The sequence below is a fragment of the Engystomops pustulosus genome, chromosome 1 (genome assembly GCF_040894005.1).
Source record: "Engystomops pustulosus chromosome 1, aEngPut4.maternal, whole genome shotgun sequence".
Lineage (NCBI taxonomy): Eukaryota > Metazoa > Chordata > Amphibia > Anura > Leptodactylidae > Engystomops > Engystomops pustulosus.
In genome coordinates, this window is record NC_092411.1 from 110,424,663 (window position 1) to 110,440,643 (window position 15,981).

Consider the following 15,981-nt stretch of genomic DNA (forward strand, 5'->3'; position numbering starts at 1 on the left):
CACGTTCAAAGGCACTCAAATCACCTTTCTTCCCCATACTGATGCTCGGTTTGTACTGCAGGAGATTGTCTTGACCATGTCTACATGCCTAAATGCACTGAGTTGCCACCATGTGATTGGCTGATTAGAAATTAAGTGTTAACGAGCAGTTGGACAGGTGTACCTAATAAAGTGGCCGGTGAGTGTATTTGTGAAGAGGGAATAGCAAGGAATATGGAATGTTATCTGGCATGGAGAATGTCCAGAGCTTTTATTTTTGTTTCTAACCCAGCCACCCTGCCATCTTGATTCTTGTATTCTAAGTATTTGCTTGGCAACTCTACATAGTTTTTTCAAACCCAAGGGCAGATGCACAAGTTTTTTTTTTTTTTTTTTTTTTTTTATGGCTCTGTGCTCATAGCCGTTAATTAGCGGAACGTGGGGGAGATTCACCCTATAATAGCGGCCATGCACCCCTTGTCGCACAGGATACATCAAGACGCCGACCTTGAACAAAACACCCGGTCGGACCTGGTGAAGTTTTGCAAAAGAACGCAGGCACTGGGCGGGAACACCCGCCCCCTCTACCAACCGCCGTGCCCGCCTGCGTCCCCTCCTCACCGACATGGCAGTGCGAAAGAATTGGTGATTATTGTATGCCAGAAAACTGTCCTAGAAGCTGTGATAAATACCCCCCCCCCATGTGTCCAGTCATTAAGAAGTCGTGCGTAGTAGTAGTGCCTCGTCAAAACAGTTTTCCACAGAACATAGATTATAGTTTGAGGATCTGTGAAAAATGGATACAAGCCTGAAGCAAATTGTGGCCAGATTTTGGCTGTGAAAAATAGACCTTTTTGTTCATTTTTTTTCATGGCCAAATTTGGCCACGTTTTGTGTGCTTGTAGCCTAAAATATAGAAATCTTTTGTTGATGATCTGTGTTTAGCAAACCAAAAAATGAACGGCCACAAGGTTTTTATTTTGAGGGTGTAAACATGACCACAACGAAACCAAAAACACAAGTTCGTCAGAAACAGGGGCAGTAACATTAGTATTATTTAAGCCATATCTATTTCTGTACGGTTACTTGCAGCATATGGCAAATACAAGTGCTTTTCAATAAATTTTACTTTTTGCCGATATTCAGGTTTTTTTATGTATGTTTTTTGTTTTTGTATTTCCCAGTGCTTCAATTCAAAAAGTGAAACTCCTATATTGCATAGTCATTATAATAAAAAAATGAACTTTTTCAAGTGTTTTATTTCTGTGAATGTTGATGATTATAGCTGACAGCCAAGAAAAACCCAATAGTCATCATCTCTGAATAAACACAGAAATGTTGGCCAAATGAAAAGTTCAGTAGATGCAGGTCCGGCTCCAGGCTTTAATAGGCCCCTAGAGCGCAGAGCCTAAGTGGGGCCCCTTTGCAGTGAACTCCCATGGAAGCATTAACAATTCAAACTAAAGCAGTTCCCTAAAATATTCTCTAGTTTATCATACCAGTTTTGAGGTCATTTAACCAACAGGGCAATCCTAAAAAATGTACACCCCTCCTCTCTGCTTAGTGATAAAACTGAAGCTGCAAGGTGCTGGAGCTGGCCCTGAGTAGATGCACTCAATACTTGGTTGGGCTCCTTTTGCATGAATCACTGCATCCAAGTGGTGTGGCTTGGAGGCAATCCATCTTCAAAAAGCTTGTTGAGAGGGAAGCATGCAGTGCTCTAAACTTTCCCGGTAGACGGCTGCACTGGCTTTGGTCTTCATAAAACGCAGTGGACCTACACTAGCAGTTGACATGGCTCCCCAAACCACCTCTGATTGTGGAGACTTCACAATATGTTTGAGTGGTGGCTCTTGAAGCACTGACTCCAGCAGCAGTCCACTCTTTGTGAATTCCCCTTAAATTTTTGAATGACCTTTTCTTAACAATTCTAGCAAGGCTGCGGTTGTCTCGGTTGCTTGTGCACGTTTTTTTTCTACCACACTTTTTTCCCTTCCACTCAAGTTTCCATTAAAATGCTTTGATACAGCACTTTGTGAACAGCCATGTTCTTTAGCAATGACTAATGTGACTTGCTCTTCTCGTGGAGTGTGCCAATAACTGGCTTCTGGACTTTTTGGGTTTTCCTTGGCTTTAAGCCATAATCCTCAACATTTAACAGAAAAAAACACTTACTAAAGTTCTTTTATATGAGTTTCTGTATGTTTCACAGTATTTTAATAACTGGGTAAAAAAAAAAACGTTTTGCTGATATTCAGATTTATTGAGAAGCTCTCGTAGAGGTTTATGATGGTTAAATGATCTTTTCATACAGTAAACAAGGAAAATGTTATTAGCCTGCCTACCCTGTACGACGTCCTATTTATGGTATAATGACGTTTGTGAGATACTTGGCAGAAACCTCAAATTTTTTTTCTATCCTAGTCGAAATTGCTGATTATCAGAAACGGTTAGAAGAGTCCAAGTTGGAATTTAAGGAGCTACAAGAAAGCCAGGCCAAGAAGTCCTCTTATGAGTTGTAAGTAAAATTTTATTCCCTTCCAGGTGGGCAGCAAATGAGTGCCCACGTCATGGCACTTTTTGCAATACTTTTTTACTATTTTGACATTTGTACATATAAAGGAATTGGCCATTTATGATTGATCTGTTGGTTATTATTGTTTTTTTTACAGTTAGTAATCATGTCAGCATGAAAAATCTGGAGAAAAACTATCCCCTTCATTTTTTATCCCTGAGGGTACTACATCATTGACCCAGCACATTTGTTATACTCTTGGCCAGTGTCCTTTTACATACGTTTTGTAGTGTAACCTCCATGTACTGTACATTTTTCTCATTCTATACCATGGTGACCTTTTTTGGTAACCTGAGTAGGGGTGCTCATTTTATTTGCCCCCTCCTGGTTTCCCTACGTCCCCCATAGATGGCAATGGGCGCACGGCGCCCTACAGGAGCGGTGCGGTGCAGCACAAGTGTGGCACCGTACCCCTCCGTACCCCGGAAAAAGATAGGACATGTCCTATCTTTGTCCGTAGTACGGCGCCGTGCGCCATAACTTCCTATGGAGAGGGGCGGGGGTGAGCTGCGCTCACCTCCTCCTCCTCTCCCCGTACACTGCCGTTGCCCGGTACGGTACGGGCGGGCAACGGCAGTGTGAATATAGCCTTAATCAGATTCATTTGAATTGTGGTGCAACAGAAAATAGAAAAAGTAGCTCCTGAGGTGTCAATGGTGTATACCATACTGATGGACCACCCCAGATTACCCCTTTTTAGGCTTCATTTGCATATGTCAAAAGTTTACTTTTGACGACAAACGAAGAGCTGAAAAATAAAAGCAAAGGCATGTACGGGCATAGCATTTTTCAGGTAGGTTTATCGAGTTGGTAGATTCCCTTTTTAAGAAATAGAAGACAAACAGCTTGTTCCTGTTACTACAGTTGCACTTATATTTCAGAAGTTTAAGGCGTGTTAGACTGTAGCCAGGCTAACTGGAATTGGCCAAAAAAGAAAAATTGATGGTATTTAAAGGGGACCAAACATGTCAGACTGGAATACTATAGGGTGATTTGGGACACTAAATCACAGTTCCTTGAGGGCCTGTATGTGTTGGCGTCTCTAAAGAACCTTACAGGTTCACTTTAACAGACTAATAATACGAACACAAGACAACGCCCCAAAGAAATTAGAGGTGAACTCTATGGTCAAAGTTAGATCAGACCATCTGTTGCTGTCTTTACCCAAATGGACTAGATAGTAAGTGACTGAGGAGGAAACTTGCTTTTTTATGCTGTGCTTTAAACAGTAGACTGTAATTTTGCCAAAATGCATGTTGACAAGCCACAAAGTTTATAGTAGAATGTACTTTGGCCTGATGATACAAACTTTGGAGTTTTTTGGTCTCATCGGCACTATGTTCACATAAGCAAAAATGAAGCCTACAAAGAAAATAACATTGTACCTATTGTGAAACCTGAAGTAGATGCAGCAGAGTTCAGCAAAGGTCTCATTAACGCCTCTGCAAGAGTCTGACGTTTGCAGAGGCAGATTTGCTCCTCTAAAAAAAAAAAAGTCCCATGCTGATAAATCTACACGGGACTATTCTCCACTCACTGTATCTTGGCCACAAGGTGAAGCCTCTTCATGCGGGCTGCAGTGGTGCTGACGACAGTCTTTTGGCCGGACTACATCTACTCATGGCAGGCTGCCGAGGCTCTGGTCACATGAATGCTAGTGGCCATGTGTGTGCAGGAGTGTACAGTGCTGGTGAAAGTATGAGGCCACACTATGGTGAGATGTCATGGCGCTGCCGAGGGTATGTGTATTAGCTGCAGTGGGAGAGTTACTGCCGATGCATTACCCTGGGCATGGTGGTCCTGAGGAGAGAAGTGAAGAGTGTGAGGAGGCAGTAACTCTGTACCTGCTGGAGAGGTTATCAGCAGAATTGGAGGGCAGCTGTGTACCTGTCACAGTAAGTTTCCATTCATTCCTAGTAATACGAATATGGAGCAGCCAACCATAGACTTCCCATGATCACACACCTCTCATGCTGTGCGCTCACTACGAATGGTTCTGGGGGTTTGTGGTGAAAAGAATTGAAGGTGCCATCAACCCTACTTTTCTATTTGACCCTTGTAAATAAGTTTGAAGCTGTTTGTTAAACTCTTAAAGACCTGTCCCTTTTTCCTTTTTGTTTCCACTTTTCATTCTCTACCTTCAAAAATCTTTTTTAGATTTTCCATGCACGGAGGTTTGAGGACTTGTTTTCTACGTAACAATTTTTTCTTTTTGCCATCTTGTGGCCCTAATAACTTCAATGTACCGAGCTGTGTGGTGGCGTGGTGGCGTTTTGTACGAGATCACTTATCACTTTGATCACTTTTTACATATTTTTATATGTTGCAAAATAGTGAGTGTCATTTTCGACTTTTGGCACTATAAAAAATGTACTGTAATGCCTAAACCCACGCAGGAACCACAATCCCTGTAATGCAGCGAGGGGAACAAAATTGGATCAGTACCCCTATAATGCACAGAAAACACTGGCTTTAATTATTTTCTTGTAGAATTGTCTGTCTATTAACACTATACAGGCAGTCCCCGGGTGACGTACAAGATGGGTTCCTTGGGTTTGTACTTATAGAGGACCTGTCACCCATACAAAAAAGGCACTAGGAACTGCTTCCCCATTTTAGCAGTGATAAACTGCTAGCTTTATGGGAACCCTCCAATAAAGCTAGCAAACACTGACGCACCGTACAATAGGAATGCCGGACGGTGCTCAAAGTGCTGCTTCTTCCTGGTACTGCTCCTGCCACTCCATAGGCCGGCAGTGTTCATGGGAATTGGTATTAAAAGGCTATGGGAAATTTAGGTGAAAATGTGATATCCTGATGACCGGATATATCTTGTATGACACCATTTATCTTTACAATCCATTTACAGTATTTGGTTTTTACATTTTTTTTTTTTCTCCTTTTTTTTTTTTAAAGGACACAGTGCAGCAATAAGATAGCAGAAGTCAAGGAGCAGTGTGAAGAGAAGATCCGCAGGTTGATGGGAAATGCTCCAAACGCTGTGAAGGAGGATGAAGAGAAAAATGCAATTCTACCCAAGATTGAACAGGTAAAATGGGATGGGATTTTATTATAGTTGTTTACCCAGCACATTTCTAGAAGGTTGTTATAAACCATAAAATGACTAGGCACAAAACACACATTAAAACATTTGTTTTCATTCTAATGGAAAAATCGGGCTCTAGGGTTAAATCTGCTTTATAATTGGAGTTAAAAAATGCTACAATGATTTAGATATGCTTTAATGTACATTAAGAGCACACTTTGTATTATTACTACCTATATAAACAATACAGGTGACTTGGTAATGTACTTTATTCAGTAAAACATTTTTTCGGCTCCTTCTTTATCCTGTAGTGAGCAGCGTATCTAAAGTCTTGTACACAGCACAGATATTAGGAAAACGGGCTCGTTGCCGGGAGAACTACCATGCATAAGGTTTATTCTTGATCATAATGTTTGTTTGTTTCCATCCAGTTTGTGACTACAAAACTTGAGATTAACCAAAAAGACAGTGATGCGAAAGAACAGGAAGCCAAGGGTGCTGCATTAACTCCTGAGAAGCCATCAGCGACTGACAAGAAGGAGGGTGATCCTCTGCCAGAAACTAAAGGTATTCTCTCATTGGCAAAGATCTGTGTATTATTAGTCCACCTTCATGGGTGGACAATGACTGAGATGGGCCCTGGGCTGTATGAATATTCTAGCCCCTACAAGTCTGGAATCACTTCCTACATATGGTATTAGAACCAAGCTTCTTGGGGAAAGGAGGATGTCTATTCTGCCTGCTTTCAAGCTGCGACCTTCAAAGGTAGTGAAATGACCATTGTGAACATGTGTGCTGAGAGCAGGAAAAAGGTTTACAATGATTTAATAGGTAAAGGTCTTTCTCAGTATAAAATTTGGTGGGTGGTGTGAGTGGCCATTGGCCCTCCCAGAAGGCTTGGATCCCGGGCTACTGCCCAAACCACTATTCTAATCCACTACTGTCCACCTGACAAAGTTTTCTGGGGTATGTTTACATTGCTTATGGCAGGGTTTTTTTTTTTTTTTTTTTAGTTTTAAGACATTCTGGCACATTTATTTCCCAGATCACCCGAGGTCAATGAGAAGTGACAGATTTGAAGTAGCTACCTGGCAGCCAACACTGTAGAAAATCAATAGTGCAGTAGATTAAATATCCCTTTATGTAGACATTATCTTAGTTCCCTTTTAATGTGGATCATGATTAGCAATTGTGCAAGTAAATTCAGGCTTACATTTATAGAGGAGAAAGTAGGTTTAAAGAAATAGGGCACTGATGGATTGAAAAAGGGGGTTAGCTAGGATTTTTTTTTTGTATAGAAATTCTACAGGGGACACAAGTCTATGCCCTTCTAATACCTTCCATTGTTAGCTGGAATATGCTTGGATCGTTATGGCATCAATTTTCCACCAAGAAATCTGTGACAATTTTCTGCCACAAGCTGCTGTTATGCTTTCAGATGCTGATTTTCAAACTGCATTGAGCAGCATCTACATTCAGCTCAGAATATAGGAAATATTTGCTTTTTTCTGGGGAAAAAAATATGCAAATATCCCGTTGACTTCAGTGAGAGAGGGAACTCTGCCAGAATTGTTTGTGTGAACGTACCCTTAAAGTATTAAGCCAAACCAGTAGAGTTGAAATGTGGGCTTGTTAACCTGTACTGTTGCAACTTGTAAGAACGTGCCTCTCACAGTGTATGTATTTAACTGTAACGTTAAGTCTCTCTGTGTTCTGGCAGTTGTTACACACAATGTACAAAACGATTTCCCACCAGAGGATCAATAAAGTACTATAGTAGGCATCGGATGTCTGGGTAACTGCGGGTTCATTACTTCTCAGGACAGAGTTACTATCTTGCAGAGTACTAATGTAGTTAATGTTATAACATACTTTTATTTCTAGAACAAACTAAGAAGGCAAATGTTGTAGATGAAACTAAACCCAGTCCTTCACTTGAACAACCCAAAATTCAAGAGAATAAGAAAGGAGAGGAGGAGGAGGAGCCAATCCTTAATGAAGTTAATCCTAACCTTCCAAATGCAGATGAGGAGGATGATGAGCCCAAAGCAGAAGATGTTGAAGATACTGGTAAAGAAAATGACAATGAAGAGGTTGAGAGGGAAAATCTAATAAACATGGATGGTCAGCAAGAAGATGAAAAAGGTCGGTACATCTATTCTATGTGATCAAATTGAACCTGACTTGCTTGTAATATGCAGGTTATTCCTATGCAAAAAGGTTTTCAGGGGTTTTAGTATGAGAAAAGTGTCAGATTACTTGGGTATGACAAGAGAGCAATCTTTGATGGCCTCTAATTGGGGAATGAAGTACCCGTAATACTCAGTGATGCTGTAGGTTATTATTTGTGGCTTTAGGTCTCCCATCCTCAATCTTCGCCTTCTATGAAACCCAATGATGGACACGTATCCACTATCCTGTGGTGGGACAAACTATTTTGACCTTTCTTTGTGCTATAGATGGGACCTAATGGCTACTGTTCATGGATGCCAGAGGTCATAATAACTGTGTGGACCCACTTTAAATATGGTGCACACTCAGAAACCAAAGGGAAAAACGGGTGTCGTTATGGCCGGATATCTTTTTGCATCAGTGTTCATAATCTTGAACCTCTCCAAAAACAATCCCTTAGCTCTTATTCTAGCCTCATGCAGACGCCATTCGTTTTGACTGCGCCGTGCAAACTGTGGGCAGCTCACGGTCATCGACGTTTATTCCTGGTGTGGCGCACCACAAACAGAGGGCGGGTCCTATTCCTACCCATATTGCGACATGGCCTCCTGGCACCCTATGGAGTTGGGAGGGTTGAGGACCTCACCCCTGATCTTCAGAGGGCTGTAAACTACTGGCCCATACCAATCTCAGACTTGTGCACTTGGCCTGAGAGAGAGGTATTGGGGTTATGAAATGTGAAGGTGGCACAACTGAAAATTTTCCTATTCCACATCATTATTAACCGTTTTCCATCTTCCAAGTGCATTGAAATGTGACACTAGCACTCTAGTTAATATGGCTCAGAAAATATAGAAAAGTTTAGGGCCAAAAAAAAAAGTGCCCCATGCTTAAGAGCTTAATGAACTGCATTTCTATTCAGACGTTATTTTGTGCCATTTTCTTTACCTTCAGATGCAAAAAATCAACCAGAAGAAAAAAGGCTAACGGATTACAATGAAGCTGAAGCTAATGAAGCTGAATCTGAGACAGACAAGCAAAAGGAACTGGAAGCTAAGGATCAGAGTGTAAGAGGTAGGGATCCATTCTCTGGCTCCTGCTGGAGGGCTCAGGGCATTGTGCACTGCACTTGTGTTTTCAGCCCGAGATAAAGTGATTGGATTTTAGTGCTCCGCAAGGGATCACAAAGCCCGACTAAGAGGAATATGACATATGAACGCAGCGGCTTCTTGTCAGACGCCTGCAGCATTAGATTTTCCAGTAATGCTGGTCCTGAGTATTGAAGTAAAGCACCCAGAGAATATAAATTGTATAAAATTGATAATAAATAGAAGGCTTTTTTCCATTATCTTGTACACTAGATTTGATATTTAATTTACAGAAATTGACCTAATAGGATCTGGAAAGTTTTTAAGATGCTTCACAACAGGTTTCTTTTATGGTCCAGTTTGGTGGCATCATCCAGAAAATCAGCTTTTAGATGAGATGTAAATTGGTTTGGCACTAAAGTCAGCCTATCCCCACCTTAGAACGGCACCTTTGCCGTTTAAGAGATCATACACAAGACGTCCTGCTATGGGGTCACTATATCCCCTATTACAGAGAAGGGTGTTCTGAGGTATTAATTGGGGAACTCTTGGCCGGGTTAAGCTGCTTGACAGGTATACAAACAGGTGCGGTCCGGCTTCAATCCAAAGAAGACTTGGCTTGTTTATTCAAATAAAATGAAAAAGTTTTAACAAAGTTAAAACATGGACATACATCGAAAATGGTCAAACGCGTTTCAGACGCTACCACGTCCTTGGTCAGTCGCCGTGTTGTCTGACCTAGTCACACCGTCCGACACCCCGATGTGCGTTTTGCACCTCGTCTCCTGACGAAGCTAGGTGCGAAACGCGCGTCGGGTTGTCGGACGGTGTGACTAGGTCAGGCAACATGGCGACTGGTGGGTATTTAATTTGGTCCCGTAATGTTTTAGGTTAGCAATATTGCGATGATGCACAGGTACATGATTGGACTTTTGATATTATTCATTGAGTGATTTTGATATGCGGTACCTGCATCGTTTATCTGTTGTGTAGAACCTTAGTACTTTGGAAAATCTGTTTACCAGACCCTATGATGTAATTTCTTGTTTTATGTGTTGCCTCTCCATAAATGTTCACACTGTCCGTGCTGTTTTGCTTTGTGTTTTTAGATCCTTTTTAATGGGGTATTTTTAGTCAGATAATATTTTATTTGTCCGTTTTGGAGATAGGATAAGACTTAATCCCTCCCAATTGACCTATACTACATGGGAAAGTCTGCACTCACTTGTCTAATAAAAAGCGGTATAAGCTTTATTGGTCAACAGGACAGCACTATGAGAGGACAGCACTATGAGAATACAGCCATGAAAAACTATGAATAAAGAAGTCTGAAATGCATCAGCTGACACCTTAGTTTTTTATGGCTGTATTTTCATAGTGCTGTCCTGTGGATCAATAAATCTTATACCACTTTTTAATTGAACGAGTTACAAGTTACTCATTTGAAAAAGTAGAATTTTTTTTTTCATAAAGAGCTTTTGTCTTCAACCTAAAACCTTTTTTTTCTTCAATTTTTATAGAAGTTGAAAATGACGTGAACAAACTTGCAGTCATGCAGCAGGCAGAGGAAGACGACCCAAGACTAAAATAAATGCATTGGTTCCTTTTCACCATTTACCTTGGATTGGTCCTCAACGTGAGATGCCTTAAGATGGACCAATGCAGGTGGATTAGAGAACTGAAGATTGATTTAGCACAAGGAAACAAACTTGAAGACTGTTTTAACACTTCTTTACTTTAGTTGTGTGTTTTTTGTTTTGTTTTTTTTAAATCAGAGCCTCTATTTTTAATCCGAACTTGTTCTACGTCGTAAAGCCTTACCATAGACTGAATAAAGCGTGTTGGATTTGTAGAGAAAGCTGCTGGACATAGTGGAACATTGGACTGAGAAATTTATTTGGCTTTTATGATGAACTTTCTAGTAACTGCTTCTTTCACGGGTTTCAAGGACTGTATGCACATAAGATTAATACTTCTTAATACCACAAGATGGTCAGAACCCCTGACCAAGCCACGTCCTAAACTTTTATACGTATTGTGTCTTCCAGGTATTTAAGCAATAAGAATGCACATGGGGTTTAGATTACCAGTGTGAAGACTATTGCCTCTTTGGGTTTCCTTTTTTTTTTTTTCTCCCCCCGGTGAAAGTTTTTGCTAGTGTAAGCAAAAGCACCATTATTTAGTGATATATTATTGACATGGAGTTTATTTCCATGTACGTGTTTGAGTAATGCCTTTAAGTAGATGAAGTACTGGAGATTCACACAGGATAAAGAATGGTGAATTTTACCATTCCATTAGTGACTGGAAAAATGCAGTGTCATTTACAAGCTCCATGTTCCAGAGCCAAGAACATTGATACAGTTTTTAAGAATAGATTTAAAGGGAGCCTGTCTCCATACTCTACCCCCTGACAAGCCAACAAACAGTACCTTCTCCTGTAATGTACAGCCAATGGAGATCTTTATTAGCATATTTCTTGATTATTTTTTTTTTTTTTCCATTCATTCATGCTGCAACCATCTTTTAATTCCTTGTGTACGGCCACTTCATGCATCTGGTGTCCTCCTAATTGTGGATAGCCAGAGAATGATGTCACAAATAGGAGGGCCAGATGCTTGGAGTGGGCAGAACAGCATGACTGCAGGAGTTACCTGACTGCATCGTATAATGGAACAAAAGATAATTTTTCATTCATGCTGCAATCTAGAAAAATATTAAAAAACTCTGATGTTACAGAAAAAGGTACTGTCTGTGGACTGAAGGATGTTAGTGTGGTGACAGGTTTCCTTTAAGTGTCTCATTCTAAACTGTTTTTAGATATTAGATGTTGTTCAGTTCCCATCTTCCCTGTATGAATGTACTGAGGGGGCGGCAGTCAGTCAATCAATCACTGACATTAGAGGTCCAATGGGTGGTCTAAATCAGAAACTTAAGTAACTAACCTTCTCAGTTCTTCCTCCTCTATAACATGCTGACTGCACATTACACTGAAACCTCTGTGGCAACAACCAAGGAAATACAAAGTCATAATTGGTGACCTCCATCACATGACTCGGCCTTCTACATTAGGGAATTTTCAGGCCTGAACGTAGAACTGAAATGATATGCAGAGACAGTGCCTCAGCATGTACCTCAATCCATGTAATGTTTTATAGACTGCTGCTTAAGCAGTTCATTCTTATGTATAGAAGTGGGAACTAGTGTTTGTTTCATGGACAAGTTTGGGTTAGTTGGTGAGAGACTTTGCTGTATTAGTGATAAGAATTGGCCACTACGATGGTTAAATCTGGTGACACTGCTTATACAGTCGGCCTGTTTTTTTGGGGGGCTTCTATATACCAAATAGCTTCCCCATGATGCTGTGCATTATAGCGGCAATTACTTTAATGGAACATTGCAAAAACCACTGTGCGCCTATGTGGAACCCTGAGTGGGTCATATAAGGTGACATGAGGCCGCCTGTGTGCAAATTATGCAAATAATTCCAGTGCCGACGTATCCTTCCTGTAGCAGCCATTGCCTTCTGTTTTATATGAAGCCAATACATTTGTGACGCCCACATTTACCCAGCTACCAGCTCTACAGTAATCCCTAAATCTGACTGTTTCCAGAAACACAATGTAGTTTTAATTAAGCCATGAAGAAGGATTTCATTAAATAGAAAGATTGAAGGAAAATAAAGATTAATACATTTTCTTACATTGCACAGATGTAATTTTTTAACTTTTGCTGGTTTTGGTACAGTGTATTAATCTGCTAAAATTAAATTGTACAGCAAATGTTTAATTTATGACCTTTTATTTTGGTATTAAAGTAGATTATATAACAAAATTTTGCTTTTGTTTGTGATCAGTTGCTTTGGCCACTGTAGTCGTTACCTTACTGAATTGTAATGAAGAGGACCGTTAGCAGGTGAAATGGCTGCTTCTTCCCAAGCTAATTACAAGTCTTATATTTACCAGGAAATCATGATAAACCTGGGACATTTTACTCATAGATCCAGGCACCTTGACGAGTGCACACAATAGAAGGCTCACAAAACCTTGAAGTGATTGTCCACTGTTTTACATCCTTACCATTCTTGCCAATATCGGCCAACAAAACTTTACAAAAGAAAAATTGGCGATAGACATATCTTACATCTCTATTGACGGGCAGGGGAAATGGGGGGGGGGGGTTCTGTCAATAGAAATGTAGGATATGTAAAGACTTGCCATGACTTTATTTGGTACACCTCCATTCCACATTGGATACATTGACCTCCCCCCAACTGTGGTTTTCTGACTTTTTATGAGAGAGCCTAAATAATTTTCACAAGTTCACCTGTTAAAAATAATTTGTCCTTTCATATTGTTTACTTATAGGAATGTATTAGCTGATATCAGATAACCCATTTTAAATGCATCTTTAAAGGGGTATTCCAGGAATCAGCATAATTCGTATACAAATGGGTCCTTTAAAATATAAGCTAATGTGTAATAGTTATTTAAAATTTTGCTCCTGTCAGCAGAAATGCTGATGACAAAGACTGTAATGAAGAATTAAAATGTTACTGGCCCTTTAATCAGTCCGTTAATTTCCTCCGCGCGGTCTTTTGCAGAGCTTGCACAGGACAGAAGATGGCCGCTGGTCATATGTCGACATCACATGTCCTGCACCTGCCTGAGCAGGTCATGTGATCAGCACTGTTTGGTTGCAGTGCATCCAGTATGGCCGGTGTTTTGGTGATGGCAGTTACACATTACTATGGTAACAGGAAGAAAACCTGTTACATTATCACTGGGAGCAGAGCATAAGAGGTAGGAGGAGTTACTGAGAACTAAAGATTAAATCAAATCAAAAGACGAGGGGCACTGTCTCCGTTTGGAGAAATCAAGGTTTAATCACCGGGGACGGCAGGGCTTTTTTTACTATGAGAACGGTCAATCTGTGGAATAGCCTGCCTCAGGCGCTGGTCACAGCAGGGACAGCAGAGAGCTTCAAGAAGGGTCTAGATGCCTTTTAAACCTAAATAACATTGATGGTTATGTTATATAGGATTGTTTCCCCTAAATCCCTTCCTCATCCAATCCCTTCCCTTCCTTGGTTGAACTTGATGGACAAGTGTCTTTTTTCAACCGTATAAACTATGAAACTATAAAGGATCTTGGGACTTGTAGTTTCCCCTTCATCACGACGGCACCACCAGAGAGATCGGGATCTGCCCTCCAAGGACAGGAAACCTGAGCATAAAAAGAGGCTCCTCCTACTCCTCCTCAGTTTTGGTTTCCTGTCCTTGGAAGGAGACCTGAGCATGCCGTGATGAAGGTGTCCCTGCGGTGTCTCACTTGCCCTTCTCCATGAAAGGAGTGTTGGACGCCGTCAGTTCTATCCTCCGGTGTGGGGATGAGGATCTCGGCGCTTCCTCCCTCTGGGCACAGAGGACTGCGATTGGAATCAGTCTCCCAGGAACTGGCAGCTGCCGACAGCGGGGTGAGTGGAAAGTGTGCACTGGAAGTGACGTGTAGTCACTTCCGGTTTCGGCTACGAGCGCCCGAAGTGGCGCTCGGAACGAGAATTGTTTGGGCCGCAGATCTTCTAAGCGGTGGGGCTCACCCTTTATTATTTATTAGCTATGGAAAAGTGTTTTTTTTTTCTATGTTTGGTTCCTTTTTTTGTGTTGTTCTCGCCGCTGGCTGCCTGACCGGAAGTAAGGTCAGGGGCCACGCGCACTTGGCGGGAGCTTTAAAAATGGAAGAGGGGGACTGCTGAGTGCTGGTTACAAGTCAGCTGTGCAGCATGGCAGACAAGCGAGATCTTACAGAGACACCCAGGACTCCAGCCCCGGTAACTATACTGCAGGGCGGTGAGTGTTTTTCCCTTTTTTTTTTTTGTTTGTTTGCCTATCTTAGGGAGAAGAGGGGCCTAAAAAGGCTACCCTTAAGACGCACCATACAGTGTAAAATTTGCGCTCAAACTCCCTTCCAGTTATGAAAAAGCCACCTGTAACACCTTGGCATGGCAAGATCTTAACTGAGGAATCTGCTGTTTGGATGGAATCATCATTAAGGAGCGTGGTTAGAGAAGAAGTCCAAAATGCCAGAGAGTTATGTCCACCCCCCTCCCCCCCCCCTCACTCAGGAACAGCCAGGCACCTCCGTGGCAGTATATTTTGCGGAGGGGTCCGGATCGGAGGAGGGAGGTTCAATTAGCGATTCAGGTTCCTTGGCCTTCGAGACAGAGCAGGTAGGGTGTCCTCTGTTTATTAAGGGTAATTTTGAATCTAAAATCCCTACACAAATTCCTGGTTGTTCCAAAGTTCAAGATGGAAACCAAGAAATCAGCAGTAAACCTATTGTTCCCCAATTGCTTCGTGGCTTCTATAGACCTAGCCGATGCGTATTACCACATCCCCATACATCAGGACTTTCAGAGATACTTAAGGGTGGCCATTCAGGTAGACTCGGAAGTTCATCGTTTTCAATACAGAGCACTACCATTCGGGATCGCTATTGCCCCAAGAATCTTTACAAAGATAGTGTCAGAAATGGCAGCCCACATAAGAGAAACACAGGGATTGTTCATACCATATCTGGACGATTTCCTACTGGTAGGGTCATCGAGTCAGGAGGTACAAAGTCAACTGTCCAGGGTTCTTCAGATATTGAGGAAATTAGGATGACTGATAAACAAAGAAAAAATCATCTATGGTTCCCACAACAAGAAATCTCTTTTTAAGGACATGGTTAGACTCCCAAAGACAGAGGACCTTTCTTCCAGTAGAAAAAATAAGATCACTGGTGCTAGAAGTAAAACAAAATCCCCTGATTTCCTTAAGAAAGGGTATGTCTGTTCTGGGTCTTTTTTCGGCCACCATCCCTGCTGTCCCTTGGGCTCAGTTCCACTCAAGAAGTATACAGAATTTTCTTCTAGAAAAGTGGGACAGGGATCAGACCTCCTTAGAAGTAAAAGTTCTCCCCATAAAAAATTTATACTCCCTAGATTGGTGGTTAAACGTAAGGAATCTAGAGGTTGGTCTTCCTTGGAACCCCAGTCAGGACAGGCTAATCACTACGGATGCCAGTCCGTGGGGGTGGGGGGACCACATGGAAAATCAGTTTTTTCAGGGCACTTGGGAT

At 41.5% G+C, this 15,981-nt stretch overlaps 1 protein-coding gene across 1 annotated transcript in view; it reads left to right on the forward strand.

Annotated features, from left to right (window-relative positions):
- Positions 1–10,737, forward strand: part of GOLM1 (golgi membrane protein 1) — a 32,841-nt gene extending 22,104 nt beyond the window's left edge. Inside the window, exons 5-10 of the mRNA XM_072150857.1 lie at positions 2,404–2,497; positions 5,471–5,603; positions 6,032–6,167; positions 7,485–7,745; positions 8,727–8,846; positions 10,381–10,737. Coding sequence (XP_072006958.1) covers positions 2,404–2,497; positions 5,471–5,603; positions 6,032–6,167; positions 7,485–7,745; positions 8,727–8,846; positions 10,381–10,451 — 815 coding nt within the window. The 3' untranslated portion in view covers positions 10,452–10,737. The remainder of the gene's footprint in view (positions 1–2,403; positions 2,498–5,470; positions 5,604–6,031; positions 6,168–7,484; positions 7,746–8,726; positions 8,847–10,380) is intronic.
- Positions 10,738–15,981: the final 5,244 nt, after the last annotated feature.